The sequence below is a fragment of the Myxocyprinus asiaticus genome, chromosome 9, assembly GCF_019703515.2.
Source record: "Myxocyprinus asiaticus isolate MX2 ecotype Aquarium Trade chromosome 9, UBuf_Myxa_2, whole genome shotgun sequence".
NCBI classification, from domain to species: domain Eukaryota; kingdom Metazoa; phylum Chordata; class Actinopteri; order Cypriniformes; family Catostomidae; genus Myxocyprinus; species Myxocyprinus asiaticus.
Window position 1 is genome coordinate 42,331,854 of NC_059352.1, and position 19,572 is coordinate 42,351,425.

The 19,572-nt window shown below is 37.7% G+C and overlaps 2 protein-coding genes across 3 annotated transcripts; one reads left to right on the forward strand and one right to left on the reverse strand.

The window, feature by feature from the left end:
- The first annotated feature begins 4,080 nt into the window (after positions 1-4,080).
- Positions 4,081-13,280, forward strand: tmem237b (transmembrane protein 237b). Of its 2 annotated transcripts, XM_051707136.1 has the most exons (14): positions 4,081-4,344; positions 4,497-4,547; positions 7,400-7,431; positions 7,555-7,568; positions 7,705-7,767; positions 8,989-9,114; positions 9,223-9,316; positions 9,469-9,629; positions 9,868-9,994; positions 11,420-11,611; positions 11,739-11,812; positions 11,905-12,001; positions 12,085-12,206; positions 13,090-13,280. In XM_051707136.1, exons 1-14 carry the CDS (start codon positions 4,327-4,329, stop codon positions 13,152-13,154), a joined length of 1,236 nt encoding a protein of 411 aa, XP_051563096.1. In that variant the 5' UTR covers positions 4,081-4,326; the 3' UTR covers positions 13,155-13,280. The 2 variants fall into 2 exon arrangements, with proteins under 2 accessions (XP_051563096.1, XP_051563097.1); XM_051707137.1 differs by lacking the exons at positions 4,081-4,344; positions 7,555-7,568 and having other exon boundaries at positions 4,506-4,547.
- Positions 13,281-13,340: 60 nt separating this feature from the next.
- LOC127446324 (zona pellucida sperm-binding protein 4-like) lies at positions 13,341-19,530 on the reverse strand. Its single transcript, XM_051707138.1, has 10 exons — positions 18,327-19,530; positions 17,581-17,771; positions 17,160-17,257; positions 16,730-16,739; positions 16,169-16,325; positions 15,905-16,094; positions 15,469-15,613; positions 15,306-15,381; positions 13,546-13,659; positions 13,341-13,471 (listed from the first exon to the last, which is right to left on the reverse strand). The coding sequence occupies exons 1-10, from the start codon at positions 18,673-18,675 to the stop codon at positions 13,347-13,349; spliced, it is 1,455 nt and encodes a 484-aa protein (XP_051563098.1). The 5' UTR covers positions 18,676-19,530; the 3' UTR covers positions 13,341-13,346.
- Between the last annotated feature and the right edge of the window lie 42 nt (positions 19,531-19,572).

Genomic DNA, 19,572 nt, shown 5'->3' on the forward strand with positions numbered 1-19,572 from the left:
GGGCCCTTCCACAAGGCCGTTAGCGAAGGGTACATGCGGTGGTCACTTCGAGAAAGTAATTTGGCCGTTTATGATCATGTGACCTCGCATATCCTTGGGATATATTTTAAAGAAATGTTGTCTATCAGAAGATATTTCATGTTCAAACGCTCAGGCAAGCAATATAGCACTTTTATAACTGATACATCCCCTCTGTAGTTAATTTAAATTAAACAGAAAAAAGGAGAGAAAAGAAAGAAAAAAAAAACATTAAAAGAAATGACAGGAGGCATCGCCAGGTCTTTATAACAAATTATATTTAACAAATATCTCCAATCATTTCAAAGCTTTTTAACTTTTTATTCTTTTCAGGGCATCTGTATATACAGTAGTTTTAATTCATTCATAAATACAAGGAAAAGTGGGGAAGATTTGAAAATGAAGTATTTATGACATTTATGGATGAAGTATTTGGCCAACATTATTTATCAGAAAAGTCAATAAAAAATCCTTTTCAAGTGGACCATATTTTATATTTTCAAAAGTGAATGTAATATCAATCACGACATTTTCTAATAACCAAATCCTGCACTATTTTCCAAAAGGCAGCAGAATATTCACATGCAAAAAATATATGTTCTGTAGATTCAGTAAAAGAACTGCAGAAATTACAGAGAGCATTTTCAACATTCAATTTTGAGCTTAAAAACTGATTAGAAGGGTATATGTCATTTAGAATTTTGAAATTAGTTTCTTTAGCTTTGGGAGGAACAGGAAATTTCAAGTAAGATGTACTAATATGTTTTGTAATGTGTATATTACAAGTATGATCTAGATATTTCTTAGAATCTGATATGGGTAATATGTTTCATTAAGGACCTGTCTTATGTGTCTATTGGTATATTTCTCACTCTCAAACTCAGTTTCAATGTACAACAGTGGTAGAGCTGGGGTAACTTGATCATACAGTAGGATACTTTTCATCATCATTTTTATACCAGCAGGTATAGCATTTATAACTGTAAGTTTTGTTTTTCCAACTAAAATTATACATGTTTTGATTAATTTTTTTAAAATAGAAGAAGAGGGAGCTAATGCCACTGCAGAATAAATGACCCTGACAAGTATTCTACCTTGGCCAGTAAGACTCTACCAAAAATGTATATATCTCTTTGTAACCAAATATTTAGGATTGCTTTGGCCTTTTTAAAATAATTTTCAAAATTTTCTTCCATACATTGGTCGGAATGTCTTGTAATAGTAATACCTAAATATTTAATTATATCTTTAATAGGGATTTTATACACACTGAGGTAAGATCACACTAATGTAAAGCCATTAGCTCATGTTTAATTGAAGACCTGATGCTCTAGAAAAAAGTTCTAAGGAAATAGCTAATGGGATCTGCTCTATATCTTGAAGAAACAAATCTGTATAATCTACTAATTGATTAATTCCTTTTGGTTTTCAAAACACATTCAGTTTCTTCACACTCGAGTCCTGGTTAATCAAGGTGGTCAACATATATCTGCTGCTAGAATAAAGAGGAGGGGAGATGGGGGCAACGTTGCCTTGTTCCACGGGCAATTAAAAATCTTTGGGATATACCACAGGGAAGAGAAACTAAACTATTTATTTCTTTATATATCATTTGGATAATATTTACACATTTTTCACCAAATCCAAAAGACCGCAAGGCACGGAAAATAAAAGTATGCTCTAACATATCAAATGCCTTATTAAAATCCAAAAATAAAATAAATTCGTCATCCTCTATCCAATCACTATAATCCAGCAAATCAATAACCAATTTTATATTACTGTGAATAGACTGTGCTTTAAGAAATCCTGATTGTTTATTCCAGTTTTTAATCTGTTTGCAAAAATATGTGCAAAGATCTTACAACCATTGTTGAGTAAAGTTATTGGATGAAGAGTGTCTACATACCATGAGTCTTTACCTGGTTTAGGTATTAATGTAATCACTCCTTGACTCTGAATACAACTTAACGATCCTTCTTCAATGGACTCTACAAATGCATTAAACATCATCTCTTTCACATCATTCCAAAAGAACTGATACAAATTAGAGGTAAGTCCATCAGGGCCTGGTGATTTGTTTAGTTTAAGCTTTTGAATAGCTAAATCAAGTTCTTTGATTTGTAATTCCCTATCACAAAGGACTCTAAATTCATCATCATTGCAGGGAATAAAGGTTTGTATTTTATCAAAAACTGTATAACAGTCAGCTGGTGAGAAATTGGATGAATACAGTTCACTATAAAAGTAAGACATTTCTTTACTTATTGACTTGGGATCAGTCATTTCAACATCATTAACTATCAAAGATAATATAGCATTCTTGGATGAATGTCTTTTTTCAAGTCTACAGAAATATGATGTGCTTTTCTCACCATCTTTGATCCACTTTGCTCTTGACCTTACATATGCCCCCTCTGCTTTTTTAATATAAATATTATCTAGCTTGGATTGCATCACTTAGGGTATCTTTACTGCAGTATTTATTTAAATCATAAATAAGATTGTGCTCCTTTTGACTTCTTCCATTAGACAAAATGTTACTATAATTAATGAAAAATTCACGAATTTTAAATGTAAGATATTTCCATCTGTTTACACTAGAATTGAATTTATTATTGTTTTTGACACTCTCAATTAACTGTTTTATTCTGTCACAAAATTCTTCATTACTAAGCAGATCAGCATTAAACTTCCAGTAGCCCTTATTGCGTGAATTCCCAGTTTTTGGTTTAACAAATAAAGAAATACTACAATGGTCCGTAAGAACAGCTGCAGAAATAGCGCAGTCCTTAACATAAGCGAACAAATTGTCTGAAATAAGCCAATAATCTATACACTCTCACGGCAAAATCGTAAGGATTCATATGACTTTTCTAAATTTTGCATTCATATGAATTTGTACGACCTTCACTACAGCCAATGATGTCGGTGGTCATTGTTTTCATCTAATACGCAACAGTTACTTGCTTCTTTCACACACAACAGCTTCCTATCATGTTTACACACTCTACTGCTCAGTTATGTTTAGATAAGGGGTTTGGGTTAGGGCATAATATTAATAAGCATGTCCTTAACGCCTTGTGCACAAAACTCGAGCTTACTTCTGCATTAGACATCCGGGCATTTGCACGTGATAAAATCGTACGTATTCATATGAACAAAGTCGTATGAAATCATACGGAATAGCCAACTCGTAAAATATGTATGAATTTTCATGAGATCGATTCTTGATTTGCTGGATGCATTGGATTTGAGCCAAGAAAACTGTTTATGATTAGGAATTAAGATGTCTCCACACATTTATCATTTTATGGCTGTTACAAAAATCTGAAATCGAAGAATTTGATGGATTTCGATCAAGTGCCTTATCTGGTGCTAGTGCTACATTAAAGTCTCCTCCTACAATAATATTTTCGTTGGGTATAATGTCTTCAATTCAGAGATTAGAGCGGAAATATCAAAAAGCAATTGTTGATTTTGTTTAACATTATTTTTGTGACCATAAAGATTAATCAAGATGAAAAAAATACCTTCAATGACCGCTGCTACCCAATGTCCATTAAAGTCTACTCTGGAGGAAATTATTTTCCCTGGACAGTTATTAAACAAGATTGCCACACCTGCAGAATGAGTGCTACCATGACTAAATATAATTTTATCACCCCACTGCTTTGACCAGAAGGGGACATCATCTAGAATGAGTTTCTTGCAGAAATGTAAAATGACAGCCCTGACTTTAGCAAAAAAAAAAAAAAAAAAACATTGCTTTTCTTTTCACTTTATTTTGTACGCCCCTAATATTAAGTGAAATTAAAGAGAACGGTATCTTAACAGAAAACATAAAACTGTTTCTCAGCAGTGACGTCATCATACAGGGTTTCAACAGTGACGTCAATTAGTAGGCTAACCCGGAAGTCTAATTCGCCATGGGTTCCCTATGGGATTTTCCAGTGGGTTTTTCAGGTATGAGAGTGTGTAATTTATGTTGTAGAAACAAACATCCATGCATCGTCAAGTAATGTTTACCACATACCTTATTTTACTCATAAGTTGAAACCCCCCATTATAAAACCCATAGGAAAATCCATAAGGGAACCCATGGCGAATTTTCTTGTGTGTTTTGGGACTACAACGTGAACACATCTTGCGCGCGTCAGATATTACGTCACGGAAGTGAGGCACGCCCACTCGTCGCCAACGTCAACAAAGACAACGTGCAAAACAAAATCTCAGACCAACAACAATATGCGAATTCAAAGATAATCACAAATTAAATAGATAGCATTTGTAACACAACTACAAACGATGGATACCGACGCAAAGGTTTGTTTCTCGTTTGGATGAAAAGTCTCGTGTCGTGTACAGTTAGTTTGTTGGCAAGTAGTTGCCCACATATATTTATTCTTGTCTAATGGAACAGAGTGCTAATGTCTTGTAGTTTGTTACGATCTGTTGTTTTTGAATATGCTGTCTAGGCTCCGAGCAGAAGGAAAAGAGATCTTCCCCCAATTCCTCAAGGACAGAGGGTAAGCCCATTAAATGCATGCTATGTTTTACGTGATTCTTTATGTAATGGCCCTGATCAGGACTCAAACTTCCCTTAACATTTGCATTTACTTTACAAAAATAAATACATTTAATACATTTAAGCATTCAAACTTTTTTAGAGTTCCCTTTTTTTAAAGTAATGATACATCTAGTTAATAATTACATCTAGTGAATAAATTCCTTAATGGTCTGCTCTAAAAAAATATTTAGAAATGGCTCTTTTCTTTATATACTTTGTGTGTGTGTGTGTGTGTGTGATGTGTATATATATATATATATATATATATATATATATATACAGTTGAAGTCAGAAGTTTACATACACCTTAGCCAAATACATTTAAGCTCAGTTTTTCACAATTCCTGACATTTAATCATAGAAAACAGTCCCTGTCTTAGGTCAGTTAGGATCACTACTTTATTTTAAGAATGTGAAATGTCAGGGGCCTGGGTAGCTCAGCAAGAAAGGACACTGACTACCACACCTGGAGTTGCAAGTTTGAATCCAGGGTGTGCTGAGTGACTCCACTCAGGCCTCCTAAGCAACCAAATTGGCCCAGTTGTTAGAGAGGGTAGCGTCACATGGGGTAACCTCCTCGTGGTCGCTATAATGTGGTTCTCGCTCTCGGTGGGGCACGTGGTGAGTTGTGTGTGGATGTCGCGGAGAATAGCGTAAAGCCTCCACATGCGCTAGGTCTCCGCGGTAACACGGTCAACAAGTCACATGATAAGATGCGTGGATTGACTGTCTCAGATGCAGAGGCAACTTAGATTCGTCCTACACCACCATGAGGACCTAGAGCACATGGGGAACTGGGCATGCCAAATTGGGGAGAAAAGGGGAGAAAATCAAAAAAAAAAAGGGTAGCCTTCCACAATCTTCTCACAATAAGTTTCTGGAATATTGGCCCATTCTTCTAGACAGAACTGGTGCAACTGAGTCAGGTTTGTAGCACACCTCCTTGCTCGCACACGCTTTTTCAGTTCTGCCCACACATTTTCTATCGGATTAAGGTCAGGGCTTTGTGATGGCCACTCCAAAACCTTAAATTTGTTGTCCTTAAGCCATTTTGCCACAACTTTGGAGGTATGCTTGGGGTCATTGTCCATTTGGAAGACCCATTTGCGACCGAGGTTTAACTTCATGGCTGATGTCTTGAGAAGTTGCTTCAGTATATCCACATCATTTTCCTTCCTCATGATGCCATCTATTTTGTGAAGTGCACCAGTCCCTCCTGCAGCAAAGCACCCCCACAACATGATGCTGCCACCCCCATGCTTCACAGTTGGGATGGTGTTCTTCGGCTTGCAAGCCTCACCCTTTTTCCTCCAATCATAACTATGGTCATTATGGCCAAACAGTTCCATTTTTGTTTCATTAGACCAGAGGACGTTTCTCCAAAAAGTAAGATCTTTGTCCCCATGTGTACTGGCAAACTGAAGTCTGGCTTGTTTATGGCGGTTTTGGAGCAGTGGTTTCTTCCTCGCTGAGCAGCCTTTCAGGTTATGTCGATATAGGACTTATTTTACTGTGGATATAGATACTTGTCGACCTGTTTCCTCCAGCATCTTCACAAGGTTCTTTGCTGTTGTTCTGGGATTGATTTGCACTTTTTGCACCAAACTACGTTCATCTCTAGGAGACAGAATGCATCTCCTTCCTGAGCGGTATGATGGCTGCGTGGTCCCATAGTGTTTATACTTGTGTACTATTGTTTGTACAGATGAACGTGGTACCTTCAGGCATTTGCAAATTGCTCTCAAGGATGAACCAGACTTGTGAAGGTCCACAATTGTTTTTCCTGAGGTCTTGGCTGATTTCTTTTGATTATCCCATGTTGTCAAGCAAAGAGGCTTTGAGTTAGAAGGTAGGCCTTAAAATACATCCATAGGTAAACCTCCATTTCAGTATACCACCTATCAGAAACTGATTGGCTAATTGTCCAAAGGCTTGACATAATTTTCTGGAATTTTCCAAGCTGCTTAAAGGCACAGTTAACTTAGTGTATGTAAACTTCTGACCCACTGGAATTGTGATATAATCAATTAAAAGTGAAACAATCTGTCTGTAAACAATTGTTGGAAAAATTACTTGTGTCATGCACAAAGTAGATGTCCTAAATAACTTGCCAAAATAGTTTGCTAATATTAAATCTGTGGAGTGGTTAAAAAGATTAGTTTTAATGACTTCAACCTAAGTGTATGTAAACTTCTGATTTCAACTGTAAAGGATATATATATATATATATATATATATATATATATATATATATATATATATATATATATATATATATATTAAATCCTTATCCAGTAATCACAAACAACTGTAAAAGTCATGTAAATTCATTGGTGAAAAAGTGTTGGAGCCCAGCTGTTAATTAGAAAGTCAAAATGAATATCTATTTATGTAAAAGAATATATATATTTTTCTTTTGTAATCATCGGTATATAAGGGTGTGTCAGAAGATTGAATAACACTATTTGATCCAGGCTCCTTAGTGGCTCATCCCTTACTCTCATAATCCTGCTGCTTGGCAGATGCCCGTCTCAGATTTAGACTTGCATTAATCCTTGGTGTAAGAGCACTGAGGTGTGTATGTGTAAATGTCAACATTTCTGACAGCTCCCTTGTATTCCCCTGTACTCTGAAGTGGAATAGCAAAAAAGATGATGTAAATTGATTAGACACAATAATACACACGTGTCTGACCCTTCCGTTTGCAGTGGTATTTTTTGTTTCTCAAGAAGTGTGTAAACAGTAAGAATTTTGTTGTTTTATGACTTGAGCTGTTTTTTCCTAATATAGTATTAACTTTTAACATTTCAGCGGGGACCTCGAGCACTTCCATCTATGCCAAGGTAAGATCACCTTGACTCGTAGAGTAAGATGTTGTTTATATTTTATCTTACATTATTAAAGAAAGCGGCATTCTGACACTCTTATTTCATTCATCTTTCTTCATTATGCTTACAAACACACAGTCAAGACACAGCAGGTAATAAAATAAAACTTGCAAATTTCATGGCAGCGAGTGTCCAAAAACCCTTCTGTTATTATTTTCAAACATTTTGCAGAAGGGTATTTTTGATAATGCACTTTTGATTAATGAGTCCTTCTGTTGTACTGCACAGAGGAGATACCTGCCCCAAAGAGTATGAAAAAGAAAGCCAAAAGAGATGTGGAGAAACCTGATGGTGAGCTCAGATGAGACGCATATAATCACACAATATATCTTATTTCAGCTCCGCCTTCAGCTTGACACATACAGTGTTTATATACTATAATATAAACTAATCTTTCTTCTGTTATCAACTTCATCAATTTATTTGTTCATCAATACCAAATGACAAATTGTGAACATAAATATGGAAAAATAAGTCTTTGTACTGTATGTACAATGTCACATAATTACTCTTAATGAACTAAATTAATATATATTTTTAAATATCAGTATTATTAGATGTAATTATTTATTGAACATTGGTGTCTTTCATTATAATGCTGTTTATAAAAGCATTAAGCTACTCAAGGCAGTATTTTACTGTAATTTGACCATGTTTTTTGTTTTGTTTTTTTACCAAGGGAGTTTTCATGGCTAATTGAAGGAATAGTTCACCCAAGAATGAAAATTCTCTCATCATTTACTCACCCTCATTTCATCCCAGATGTGTATGACTTTTTCTTCTGCTGAACACAAACGAAGATTTTTAGAAGAATATTTCAGCTCTGTAGGTCCATACAATGAAAGTGAACGGTGGCCAAAAATTTGAAGGTCCAAAAAGCTCATAAAGGCAGCATAAAAGTAATCCATACGACTCCAGTGATTGTATCCTTATCTTCTGCGATATTAGGTGTGGATGAGAAACATCTCATGGTTTTTTTACTATATCCACTTTCACATCCACATTCTTCGTCTTTTGTTTTTGGCAATTCACATTCTTCATGCATATCGCCACCTACTAGGCAGGGAGGAGAATTTATTGTAAAAAAAGGCTTAAATATTTATCTGTTTCTCACCAACATCTATCATATCACATCTGAAGATATGTATTTAACCACTGGAGTCGTGTTGATTACTTTTATGCTGCCTTTATATGCTTTTTGGACCTTCAAAGTTCTGGTCACCATTCACTTGCATTGTATGGACCTACAAAGCTGAGATATTCTTCTAAAAATCTTTGTTTGTGTTCTACAGAAGAAAGAAAATACACATCTGGGATGGCATGAGAGTGAGTAAATGATTTAAATTTTTGTGTAAACTATCCCTTTAAGAGATTTATGTACCTAGCTTTTTAAATGATGTGAATAGAAACTCTAAAGTAGTGCAGTACACTAAATTGGAAAGTGTTATATTGCTATAGTTGTCCAATCTGTGTGTACTCGTGATAAGGTGTATTCCCCCTTGACCTCTGTAGATGGTGGAATGGAAATGGGAGGGCTGGCCAGTTGCAGAGAGTCTGACAATTGTGAGCCTTTGACCCCAGAGCCTCTAGACAATCCGCCACAGAGGAGGAAAAAGAAGAAGAAAGCTCAGGCTATTGGTAAAAACGCTAACGTCATGCCCTGTTATTATCTCTATAAGTGTAAGGACTTTTTAAACAGACATGATCCACACTGCTACATAATGCTGGTCTGGTCTTATTGTTCAGATGTTGAAGGAGATCAAACAGACCTTGTGTCAAACGGAGATATGATGGATCAGAACACTGATGAAGAGGTGACAAGGAAACCAAAAAAGAGGAAGTGAGTTGATGTCTTGTAGGAATCTATTTTTAAAATTGAAAACAAGGAAGGTTCTGGTTATATATGTGAGACACTTTTTATATTTGTATTTTGTAAGACCCGTCCTGATTTAATTTGCCCTTTAATGAATGCTTTCAACTCTCTTTTTACAGAGTGAAGCCTAAAGTGACAGATACACAGTCCAACAATGAACTAGATGTGGAGGATGATGACATCATCACAGACCCCCAGACGCCGGTCCCTCAGCATTCATTGTTCTCTGCTCCTCAAGGGCAGAGCCAGCCTGTGGGGAAGGTGTTCATTGAGAAGAGCCGTAAGTGTCATGCAAACGCAAGATAAGTCAGTTAGTATGAATACGAGCTGCATATCTTTGTTTACGAGTGTTTGCAGATTTTTAAGTTGCAACATTAGGTTTGTGACAAATTCTGACAATGACCACATTTCTTCTTTAAAGTATATGTGTGCTTTAAAGTGTATATACTGTATGCATGTTACTCTTTATGTCAGATAAATGTTGTGTCTAAGTTGTGACTATGTTTGTTTGGTGGCAGGTCGTTTTCAAGCAGCTGAGCGAGTGGACCAGTGGAAGCCCAGCAGCCAGATGGAGCAGAGCTTTATGGACATCCATTCAATGTGGACCACTAGAGATGTCTCTATGAGAGTACACAGCGGCTTCAGGTGTCTTTTGTTGACATTAGATTTGAAATGCCACTTAATTTAATACATATCATCTATATAGCCACATTCACACATGAAACATGTTAAATTGCAGTCATATTGCTGGATTGCCTTTTCTGTTAAATGTAATGCAAAAAAAAAAAAAAACGCTACAGCTTTTTGCCTTTTATCCATTTTGCCACCATTCACACAGCACCAAAACGCTGTTAAACTCTGTGATGTCATTTCCTGGAAAAGCTTTTGGTATACATGTGTATACTTCATTACTGCAATCACTTACTGTTCCTGTATGTTGTCGGCAAATTTCTTCAACCGTTTCGATGAAGAGAAGGGCTTTAGTTACTCTGTCCAGTTTGATTCCTTTTTTTCACAGGCATTAAATAGTGTAAAGTAACTGCACCATCTCCGTCAGAACTTTTTGATTGGCCGAAAGCACAGTTCTTACGTCAGCACGTCCTGACCTCAAACGTGCTTGAATCATTAATCTAATGGCTATTTATGGCTAATCTAAACTTCAACTTAAGGGTGATGCATGACTTTTTTTTTTTTTTTGCCAGTAACATCAAGTGGCGCAGAAATTACACACTTCAGCTTTTTTTTTTTAAAAAGTCCATGTTAAGCTATTTGGTTAGATGTCGTTTGCACACAAAACAGCTTAAAGGAGTAGTTCACCCAAAAATGAAATTCATCATTTACTCTCCCTCATGCCTTCCCATATGTGTATGACTTTCTTTCTTCTGCTGAACACAAACTAAGATTTTTAGAAGAATATTTCAGCTCTGTCGGTCCATACAATGCAAGTCAACAGGGTCCAAAACTTTGAAGCTTAAAAAAACATACAAAGGCAGCATAAAAGTAATCCATCCAACTCCAGTGGTTAAATCCATGTCTTCAGATGCTATATAATAGGTGTTGGTATGAAACAGATCAATATTTAAGTCCTTTTTTTCACTATAAATCTCCACTTTCAAATAGCCTTCCTAAGTGCTCTAAAAGTTCTTCTTTTGTTTTTGGGGATTAACATTCTTTGTGCATATCGCCACCAACTGGGCAGGGAGGTGAATTTATAGTAAAAAAAAAAGGACTTCAATATTGATCCGTTTCTCACCCACACCTATCATATTGTTTCTGAAGACATGGGTTTAGCAACTGGAGTCGTATTGATCACTTTTATGTTGCCTTTATGTGCTTTCTGAGCTTCAAAGTTTTGGACCCTGTTGGCATTGTATGGACCTACAAAGCTGAGCCATTCTTCTACAAATCTTGGTTTGTGTTCAGCAGAAAAAGTCATACACATCTGGGATGGCATGTGGGTCAGTAAATAAGAATTTTTCACTTTTGGGTGAACTATCCCTTTAAGTACTTTGTCTATCCTACATCTGCATAAAACCTGTTTTCTAAATCTTGTCTGTTCTCATTACACAGGGTTGTTGGTCTGTTTTCTCATGGCTTCCTGGCTGGTTATGCTGTGTGGAACATAATCGTTGTCTATGTGTTGGCTGGTGAACAAATGAGAACTCTTTCCAACCTTCTTCAGCAGTATCATACCCTGGCCTACCCTGCACAATCCCTGCTCTACCTGCTGCTGGCCCTTAGCACCGTTTCTGCCTTTGACAGGTGGACCACCTATATGAAATGTCTCCTCACATGAACCAAAACAACACTGTAGCCACATTCAAGTATTTGCAGATGTCTGAGACCTTTATAAGATTAAACTAGTCTAGTCTCTCTTTTTCCTATATAGGTTGAATCTGGCTAAAGCTCCTGCGGCCATGCGTAGCTTACTAACCCTGAATCCGGTGGCACTTGCTTCCCTCTGTGAGTTTGTAACATCCCCCTTTGGAAATAGATTTAAATACTAATTTAAAAGATTTTTGAACACATTAATGTATACATATTTTATTTTTCAGTGTACTTCACTGCACTTGTTTTATCATTGAGCCAGCAGATGACTAGCGATCGCATTAATCTCTACAATCAATACTCCAGCTTAAATGTGACACTGTGGTAATACCTCTTATTCACTAGGGCATGATGGATAAATTGCCTACAGTAATCATTCCGGAGAAGTTATATGTCTCTCTTCACAGGCAGCCAGGCTCAGAGCGTACCATCCTGTACCCCTGGATCATAGTGAACCTGGTGGTCACTCTGCTAGTCGGGTTGGCCTGGGTTTTGATGTCAACAAGCCCAGATATTGACCACACAGAAGGTAAATACAACAAGTAGCCAAAGTTCAGTCTTCTGCTGATCTGTGGCTGTATTCAGAATGAAATTGTAGCATCCTGCTTACGGTTAAGTTAATGATAAACATTTTAAAGACTAGAATACTTTGTCACATGACCTCACCACATTGCATGTTTTATTTAGAGTGACATCCTCTGGAAAAAAAAAAAAAAATTATTCTGCATTTATCTTTTCATGAAAAAATTGCCTTGACTCTTGGCATTTCAAATTATTTACATTCATTTGGCAGGTGCTTTTATCCAAAGCGACTTACAAATGGGAAGTACAATAGAAGTGATTCATCCCAAGGAGGCAGCAATAAGAGAAGTGCAGTAATACAAAATCACAAATTGCTTAGAGAAGCGCGTAAAGATGGGGGTGCAGAGCCAGTGGTTGTTCTGCAATCGATGCGAGCAACCATTGGCAACCAGTAGTTTAATGAGGAGGCGTGATGTCCACTCTCCTTGGCTCATTAAAGACCATTCGTCTCACTGCGTTCTAGATCAGTTGCAGAGGTTTGACTGTACATGCAGGAAGTCCTGCCAGAAGAGCATTACAGTAGTCCAGTCTAGATATAACAAGAGCCTAGGCAAGAGTTCTTGAGTTAAGAATGACAAAGATGTAAAATTGCAACGGATAATTACATGACTTATCACTCTGGAAATGTGAGGGCAAGTCGAGTGCATAGCATTATACCACACCGCATGCTTAGATGTATACTTGTACTAGGTGTATTCCATGCATACTGGCATTTACATCATATAAACTGCAGCAATAGTATGCAATTCTGACCATAGTGTGTGTACAAATAGAAATTCTAAAGTTTCCATTGTTTAAATAACAGAATATTCATGTCCTTTTCCTTACAGAGTTTCTAATGTCAATGGAAGTGGACTATGCAAAAGCAGAGGAGAAAGGAAACGTCACTGCTTGATGCAGCTGAATGCATTTTATTTACTCCATTTTGATACGTGGTTGTAGATTTGTAATTGTATATGGAAATGTCACATGCTTGCCCACTGTGAAGTCTCTGCAATAAATTAAATTTTTGTCTTTACGATTACTGGACCATAGTAAGTGATCACACAAGAGAGGCCATAACCTTTTATTTCAAATGAAACTAAAATCATACTGGAGCGGGCTGAGGTCGAGGTTTGGACCGTTGTGTTAAAACGGCCAACACAAGTCCACAAACACCAAACCCAGTGAGAGTTGCTGTCGCCCAGAATACATAAGCTAATGTCTGTGGGACTAGAAGAAAAAGGTAAAACATCTTCAGTTGTTTAAAGGCTGTACAAGTCTTCACAAATTATTGCATTTTTTACCTTCTTCCTTAGTTAGGCTCTCCAAAACTGGCAAATCAGAGAGAAGAATGACCTTCCCACTGGAAACCAGAACTTCCTCCTCGAAAGCCTTCAGTTCATGTGAAATTGACCTTCCTAAAAGGACAGGAAATTAGAAAAATTGCAAGTCAACTTGAAATTAAAACTCTAAATGAATTCATTAAGAATGCATGTAGCCTAAAGTATGTAGCCTATATTGTGACCCTTTAGTCACTTGCTTTCCAGCAAGACGTGACGCAATAGACCAATGCTTTGGCAATGTCACCGCTTATGTCAAACACGGCAGTGGTGGCAAAAACCATGCATTAAAAGTAAACTTTTATCGGAATACATTGTTGAAAAATGATTCCGAGGGCTCTAGTTGACTGCTGTGGCTTCAAGCCATCAGAGCTGACTGGACTGAGATCATTTCAACTCACAACTTTGCAGCAAAAATTTATAGCAAACATGATTACATGTATTTATGATGGTTTTGTGTCATACCTTCGTTTAATCATCTAATCGGTCAAATCCAACTCAGTCAGTGGGCTTTCAGGCACCATTTACTGCACATGCGCTGACATTTTTGTAAACAAGAGGATTGGTCTATAGACCTCATTCACAGTAGCACCATGTTTGATTCTTAATGGGAAATGAAGCTGTGAGGGATAGACTTGGTCTCGAATGGTATAAACCTGTAAAAAGCTCCAATATCCCCATCTGGTTTTCCACAACTAATGTTGTCTGGAGTTTTTTTTTTTTGTCTACCGAGTGTCCTTGAAAAGATATTTATCTAAGGTTTTGTCTGCGGAACGATCCAAAAACTCTTTAAACTGCAGTACAGCCCATTGAAGAGACTGTACGTCTATCCCTCACAGCCTTGTCATTCTCGTCAAAACTTTAATATGGGGCTGCTGTGAATAAGGTCTAGCATGTGCTGAAGAACATGTATATTTTTTTTTCCTTGGCAGATACCTTTAATAAATACTTTAACAGGTAATTAAAGGGCAGTTCATTTAAAAATCTGTCATCACAGCTCACCCTAGAGTCTGTATGAATTTCTCTGCCGTGGGAAAAATATAAATAAAGAAAAACGTTTAGTCTCATTGACTGTCACTGCATCTTTTTATCATTCAATGTATGTGAATGGTGATTGAAACTCCCTAATATCTCTTTTTGATATCCGCTGAAATAAGTCATACAGGTTTGCAACAGCATGAAGGTAAGTGATAATTTGAGATTTCACACAAAAATAGAAGTCAAAACTAAGTTACCTTAAAAATGGCTGTTTAAAGTTGACAATATATATTGACGCCCCAAAATTTAAGACCTCAGCAAATGAAATGCAAGACTTTTTATGGCCTTAAATTTTAAAAAGTTAAAGACATTAAGGACCTGCGGGTACCCTGCAGTAAATGAGTGAACTATCACTTTAACACACATTCCTGATTATTCATTGGTGCATGTTATTCCACAAAAAAATGTGTAATTAATCAATCACGTGTTCCGCCTCTTTTCTTTTTGGCTGAAATCACCAAATCCTATTCTTTTTAAACCCCTACCCTACAACCACCTGTCATATACATACCAGTTTACATGATCCAATTAATTCCAGATGGATAAAATAGTTGCCTTACATTTTTAGGAAATAGGTCACATTAGGGAAGTAAAATGGTTTCAAGCACGGTTTCATGTTGACTTTAAGACAGCTAGGTCACAAGGACCTTCCCAAGTAGCCTTGTAAAAAACTCAGCTGTACTCACTTGTCCTGCCACAGCTGGGCTCACAGGACTTACTGGCAGAGGGGTGGCAAACAGACGTAGAGCAGTGAATGAAGACCTGTAAAAGAGCCGGTGTTAAACCATTTGTTAGAGCTAGAGAGAGAGAACATGGGGGGAAATAATATAGACAAAAGGGCACACACACCGGTTCCTGCAAAGGCACAAGAGATGACTGGTTTACAAAGGTGAACATCTTCAGGACGAAGCGTCTGAAGTGAGATGGGTGCTGCAGTCCTGACTCTCCAAGAGGAATGATCGTGGTAAGGTAATGGTCATCCTTATAAGTGCAGCTAGGATGGAGAGAGAGAGAGAGAGAGAGAAAAAAAGGCAACACTTTAATGATCTTTGTAGCATAATTTTAGGAGTTTCAAAAGTTAAAATGTTCACATTAATGTGTGGCAATTATATTTACAATAAGGCATTTCCATGACCCAGAATTCCAGTTACAGTACAGGCACATTCAGATTTCTTAAAAGAATCGGATTAATTTTACATGATGCATACTCATTCAGAATATCCTTGGCTTGTGCCTATAAACATGGTACAGTAATTGACCCCATTTTGCAACTAGCAAAGTTTACCCATCAACTACCAGGTCCCATTGGGGCAGGCTCAGGGGTTCCTTGGAGAATGTGGCCCAGCAGTGGTCCAGGACAAGGATAATATTTGGGTCCGTCTGCTCCAGAAGCCGCAGCTCCACGTATACAGGTTCTTTCAGTATTTTAGTAACAGGATAGTCAAACTCGGAGTAGTACGAGGTATACATATCCTCTAAAACAAACAAGGAGATTTGTGAATGAATGGTTGGTTATGCTGGGAAGGATTTATTTTTAGATTATGCTTACCATCAGTGCATCTTTTAGTGGTGCACTGTCCATTGGCGAGTCTGAGCTCCACTCTCAGAGGGCCTTGCTGCAAGACAGGGGGTGGAGGGGGAACCGTATTTACCTCAATCACAAGAGCCTCAACTGCGGTTCCCGAATACCTACACTGGATTTCAGCCTGCAAGACAAGGACAATGTTAATATACAGGGTTCCCACTCCTTTCGACCAAGGAATTTCCATGACTTTTCCAGACATTCATGACTGGGACAAATTTTATAAATAATTTCATATAGTATGAACTTACACGGAGCAATATCTAAGCAATAAAAGAATAATTGTGGAGCGGAGTATATCTAGGAAAAACATCCAAGCAGTTTGGAAAAGTGGAGAAAACTACCAAAATTGCCTAATTTAAAGAAAAGATCTGTCAGGGGCAAAGTAATTTCATTACCAAGTACTCGTTACATTGTAGGTATGGGGTTTGCAGACTTAGAAAGATTAGAGTAACAAAGCGTATCAGTCCACACGCCATTGAGTTCCGAAAAACCTACTTTTTGAACTCCTCTTAGACAGATTTGCACAAAATGAAGACTGATGACAAAGAGTTATCAAAAGTCTGTGCAAAAGGTCTATTTGGGGTCTCTAGTAGAGGTCGGCTGATAGTGGATTTTGACGATACCGATAAAGATGGTGAGAAAGGCAGATAACCTATTAATCGGTCATAGTTTTTAAAAATCGATTTATAGAAGGTTACAAAATAAACTTCCTTGTTTCTCCTAACTATTGACAGGCACAGACAATACAAGGGTTCCAGCATTTTCATGACTTTTTCCAGGCCTGAGAATTTTAATTCCCTAATATTTCCAGGTTTTCCCATGACTCTGGGAATCTTAAATATTACAGCTTACTCTGACAGAAGGCACTTGCTACCAATAATAAACAGACCAGCATCAATAATCTTAAAATTCAAAGAGAGACCAAAAGAACATGTGATGAGATGAGCTCCCTCACTCATAAGCACCATCTCTTGTGATGGATCCGTGGGGTCCAATGCCCACTTCGTACACCGAAGACATCATGTTCTCATAAATAACAGATCCGCTTTCTTCCTGAAAGAACAAAGCACAGGTGGGGGGAAAAAAATAAAACCATTATAATTTTTGGATAATGGAGGTAGCAGTGAATGTGTAAATAACCCCCATAGTAACATTCAAGTTTGTTTCTCAGACACACACTATTCTCAGATCTTATATGGAAAAAATGCGCGCGCGCGCGCGCGCTCTCTCTCTCTCTCTCTCTCTCTCTCTCTCTCTCTCTCTCTCTCTCTCTCTCTCTCTCTCTCTCCCTCCCTCCCTCCCTCCCCCCTCCCTCTCTCTCTCTCCCCCTCTCTCTCTCTCTCCCTCCCTCTCTCCCTCCCTCCATTTATACTCACATTCATTCTGGTGCCACAGGAGCTGACGGGAAACTGATAGATGGCAAAGCTGGCAGTACGGTCAACAGAAGCGCATTGTCCACTGGGGTCATCCTCCAGCATCTGGATGGAGTCTAGACTTATGCGTGGCAGGGTGGCATCTTGAGCAACCGCCAATACAAACTGCCCATCCCTTGTGCACTGCAGGGTAACTGGCACAGACAGGAACAAAAACTTCTAAGACTTTCTGTACACAATCAACACCCGAGACACCAATCATTCATATTCGCATGTATCCTTTGTAAAAATATACACCATAGTTTAACTATAGTATTTGTAGCTAGACCAATGTAAAATCATTGATAGTTCCTAAAATGGTAAAATGTAATAGTTTCTATAAAACCAAATATGGTATTTGTTTAATTAAAATAGTAGCTAAATGCCACAATGGTCATAAAAATGAAGTTTAATATTAAAATATCAATCACTACAGTTAGTGTTACTGTAGTAAAACCATAGTAAATGTTTGTTCATTGTAGTTTAACAGCACTAACGAAAAATACCATGGGATTACAGTGTTTTTTTTTTTTTGGACATGGTACCATGGTAATGCCATTGTTTTGGGACATTTGGGCTCAAGTACCATGTAAATATCATGCCACAGTACTTTTTGTAAAGAAGTCGTTAAACTAACTGCCCACACCTAAATACTCGATACCAATCAAGCATTTCCATGCTGTTATGCAGAATTACAGCAGAGCGTTTACCTTCCTTGCCATAGTAGCACCCCTGTCCATCGTGACAGCAGCTGATGGTCTCGCATTCAGCAGGGGTGATGTCGGGCTCTCCACACTCAATGCGCTCATACTGCTCCACCACACAGCGCTGAGATCCAGAGGAGGGCAACTGGCCCTGAGGGTCACTCGTGTCGAGAGGAAGCACCTGCTGGGCGTCATACAACTCTTGCTGGGGGGATTCTTTCAATGGAGGCAAAACGGGTGAAAATGATAAACCACCGGCTTGATATTTCGGCATGTGCCAGGGAAACTGAGGGTCCTGGGCGTTGCTCAAATATACATTAAGCGTAACCGCAATTAATGTTACGATTATCAACATTTTTTTTGCGGATTTCTTTCGCGAAGTAAACACTTTTTCCTGTGTGTCTCATTTAAAGAGTTCATAACGAGCCTAATTATCACGAGCTCCGCCCCGTTAACTATAAACAAGCTTTTGTGTGCTGATGAAGACTAGACAATATTTTATTATGGTCACACATTCACAATTTTACAAATAAAATAAAGTAAATAAATAAATACTATGCATAGGGCCTATAAAGATATGAAATTATGAAAGTACTTCAAATATGTATTTTTTTAACAAAAGTATATTTTATTATTTACAAAATTAGAGCAAGAACGAGTTATATAATCCTGTTTGGCTTCATGTAGTAATACAAATGCAACTTTATCATGAAAGTTTTATCAGCGATTTCAGTAACACCAAAGTATTTTCAAAGCAAGTCAGTCCACTCATCAGCCATCTTTGGAACCAATGAGTGTTTGGAACGGTCCCGGGCAGCTATTTTCAATGTCTTCATGTAAACAAGCGGCATAAAAGTACGGCTCCTATATACATGAATGGATAAAGACCGAAATCTCCGGTTGGTCAAGATTACAATCAAAGAAAATATTTAAAATCAGCAGTAAATCCGACAACAATTGTATAATAATTTCTGCTTCTTTAGCTGAGATCACACACACACACACACAAACACAAAACAAAAACAAAAAACCCGCAATTTTTCAGGCTGGTTCAGGTAATGCGCATGCGCGGTCTCGAGTTGATTGACAGGCGATGTCTGTATCTAAAATGCGATTGGCTCTTTGACCTGTAAGGCGGGACTTCATTGCTACATCCGTTGCAATGGTGGGCGTTCCAATGTCTCCCATTTATTTTAATACCAGTGATCCGTCTCTGCTGCAGTAACACTTGACAATCCTTGTTCCCTGCTAT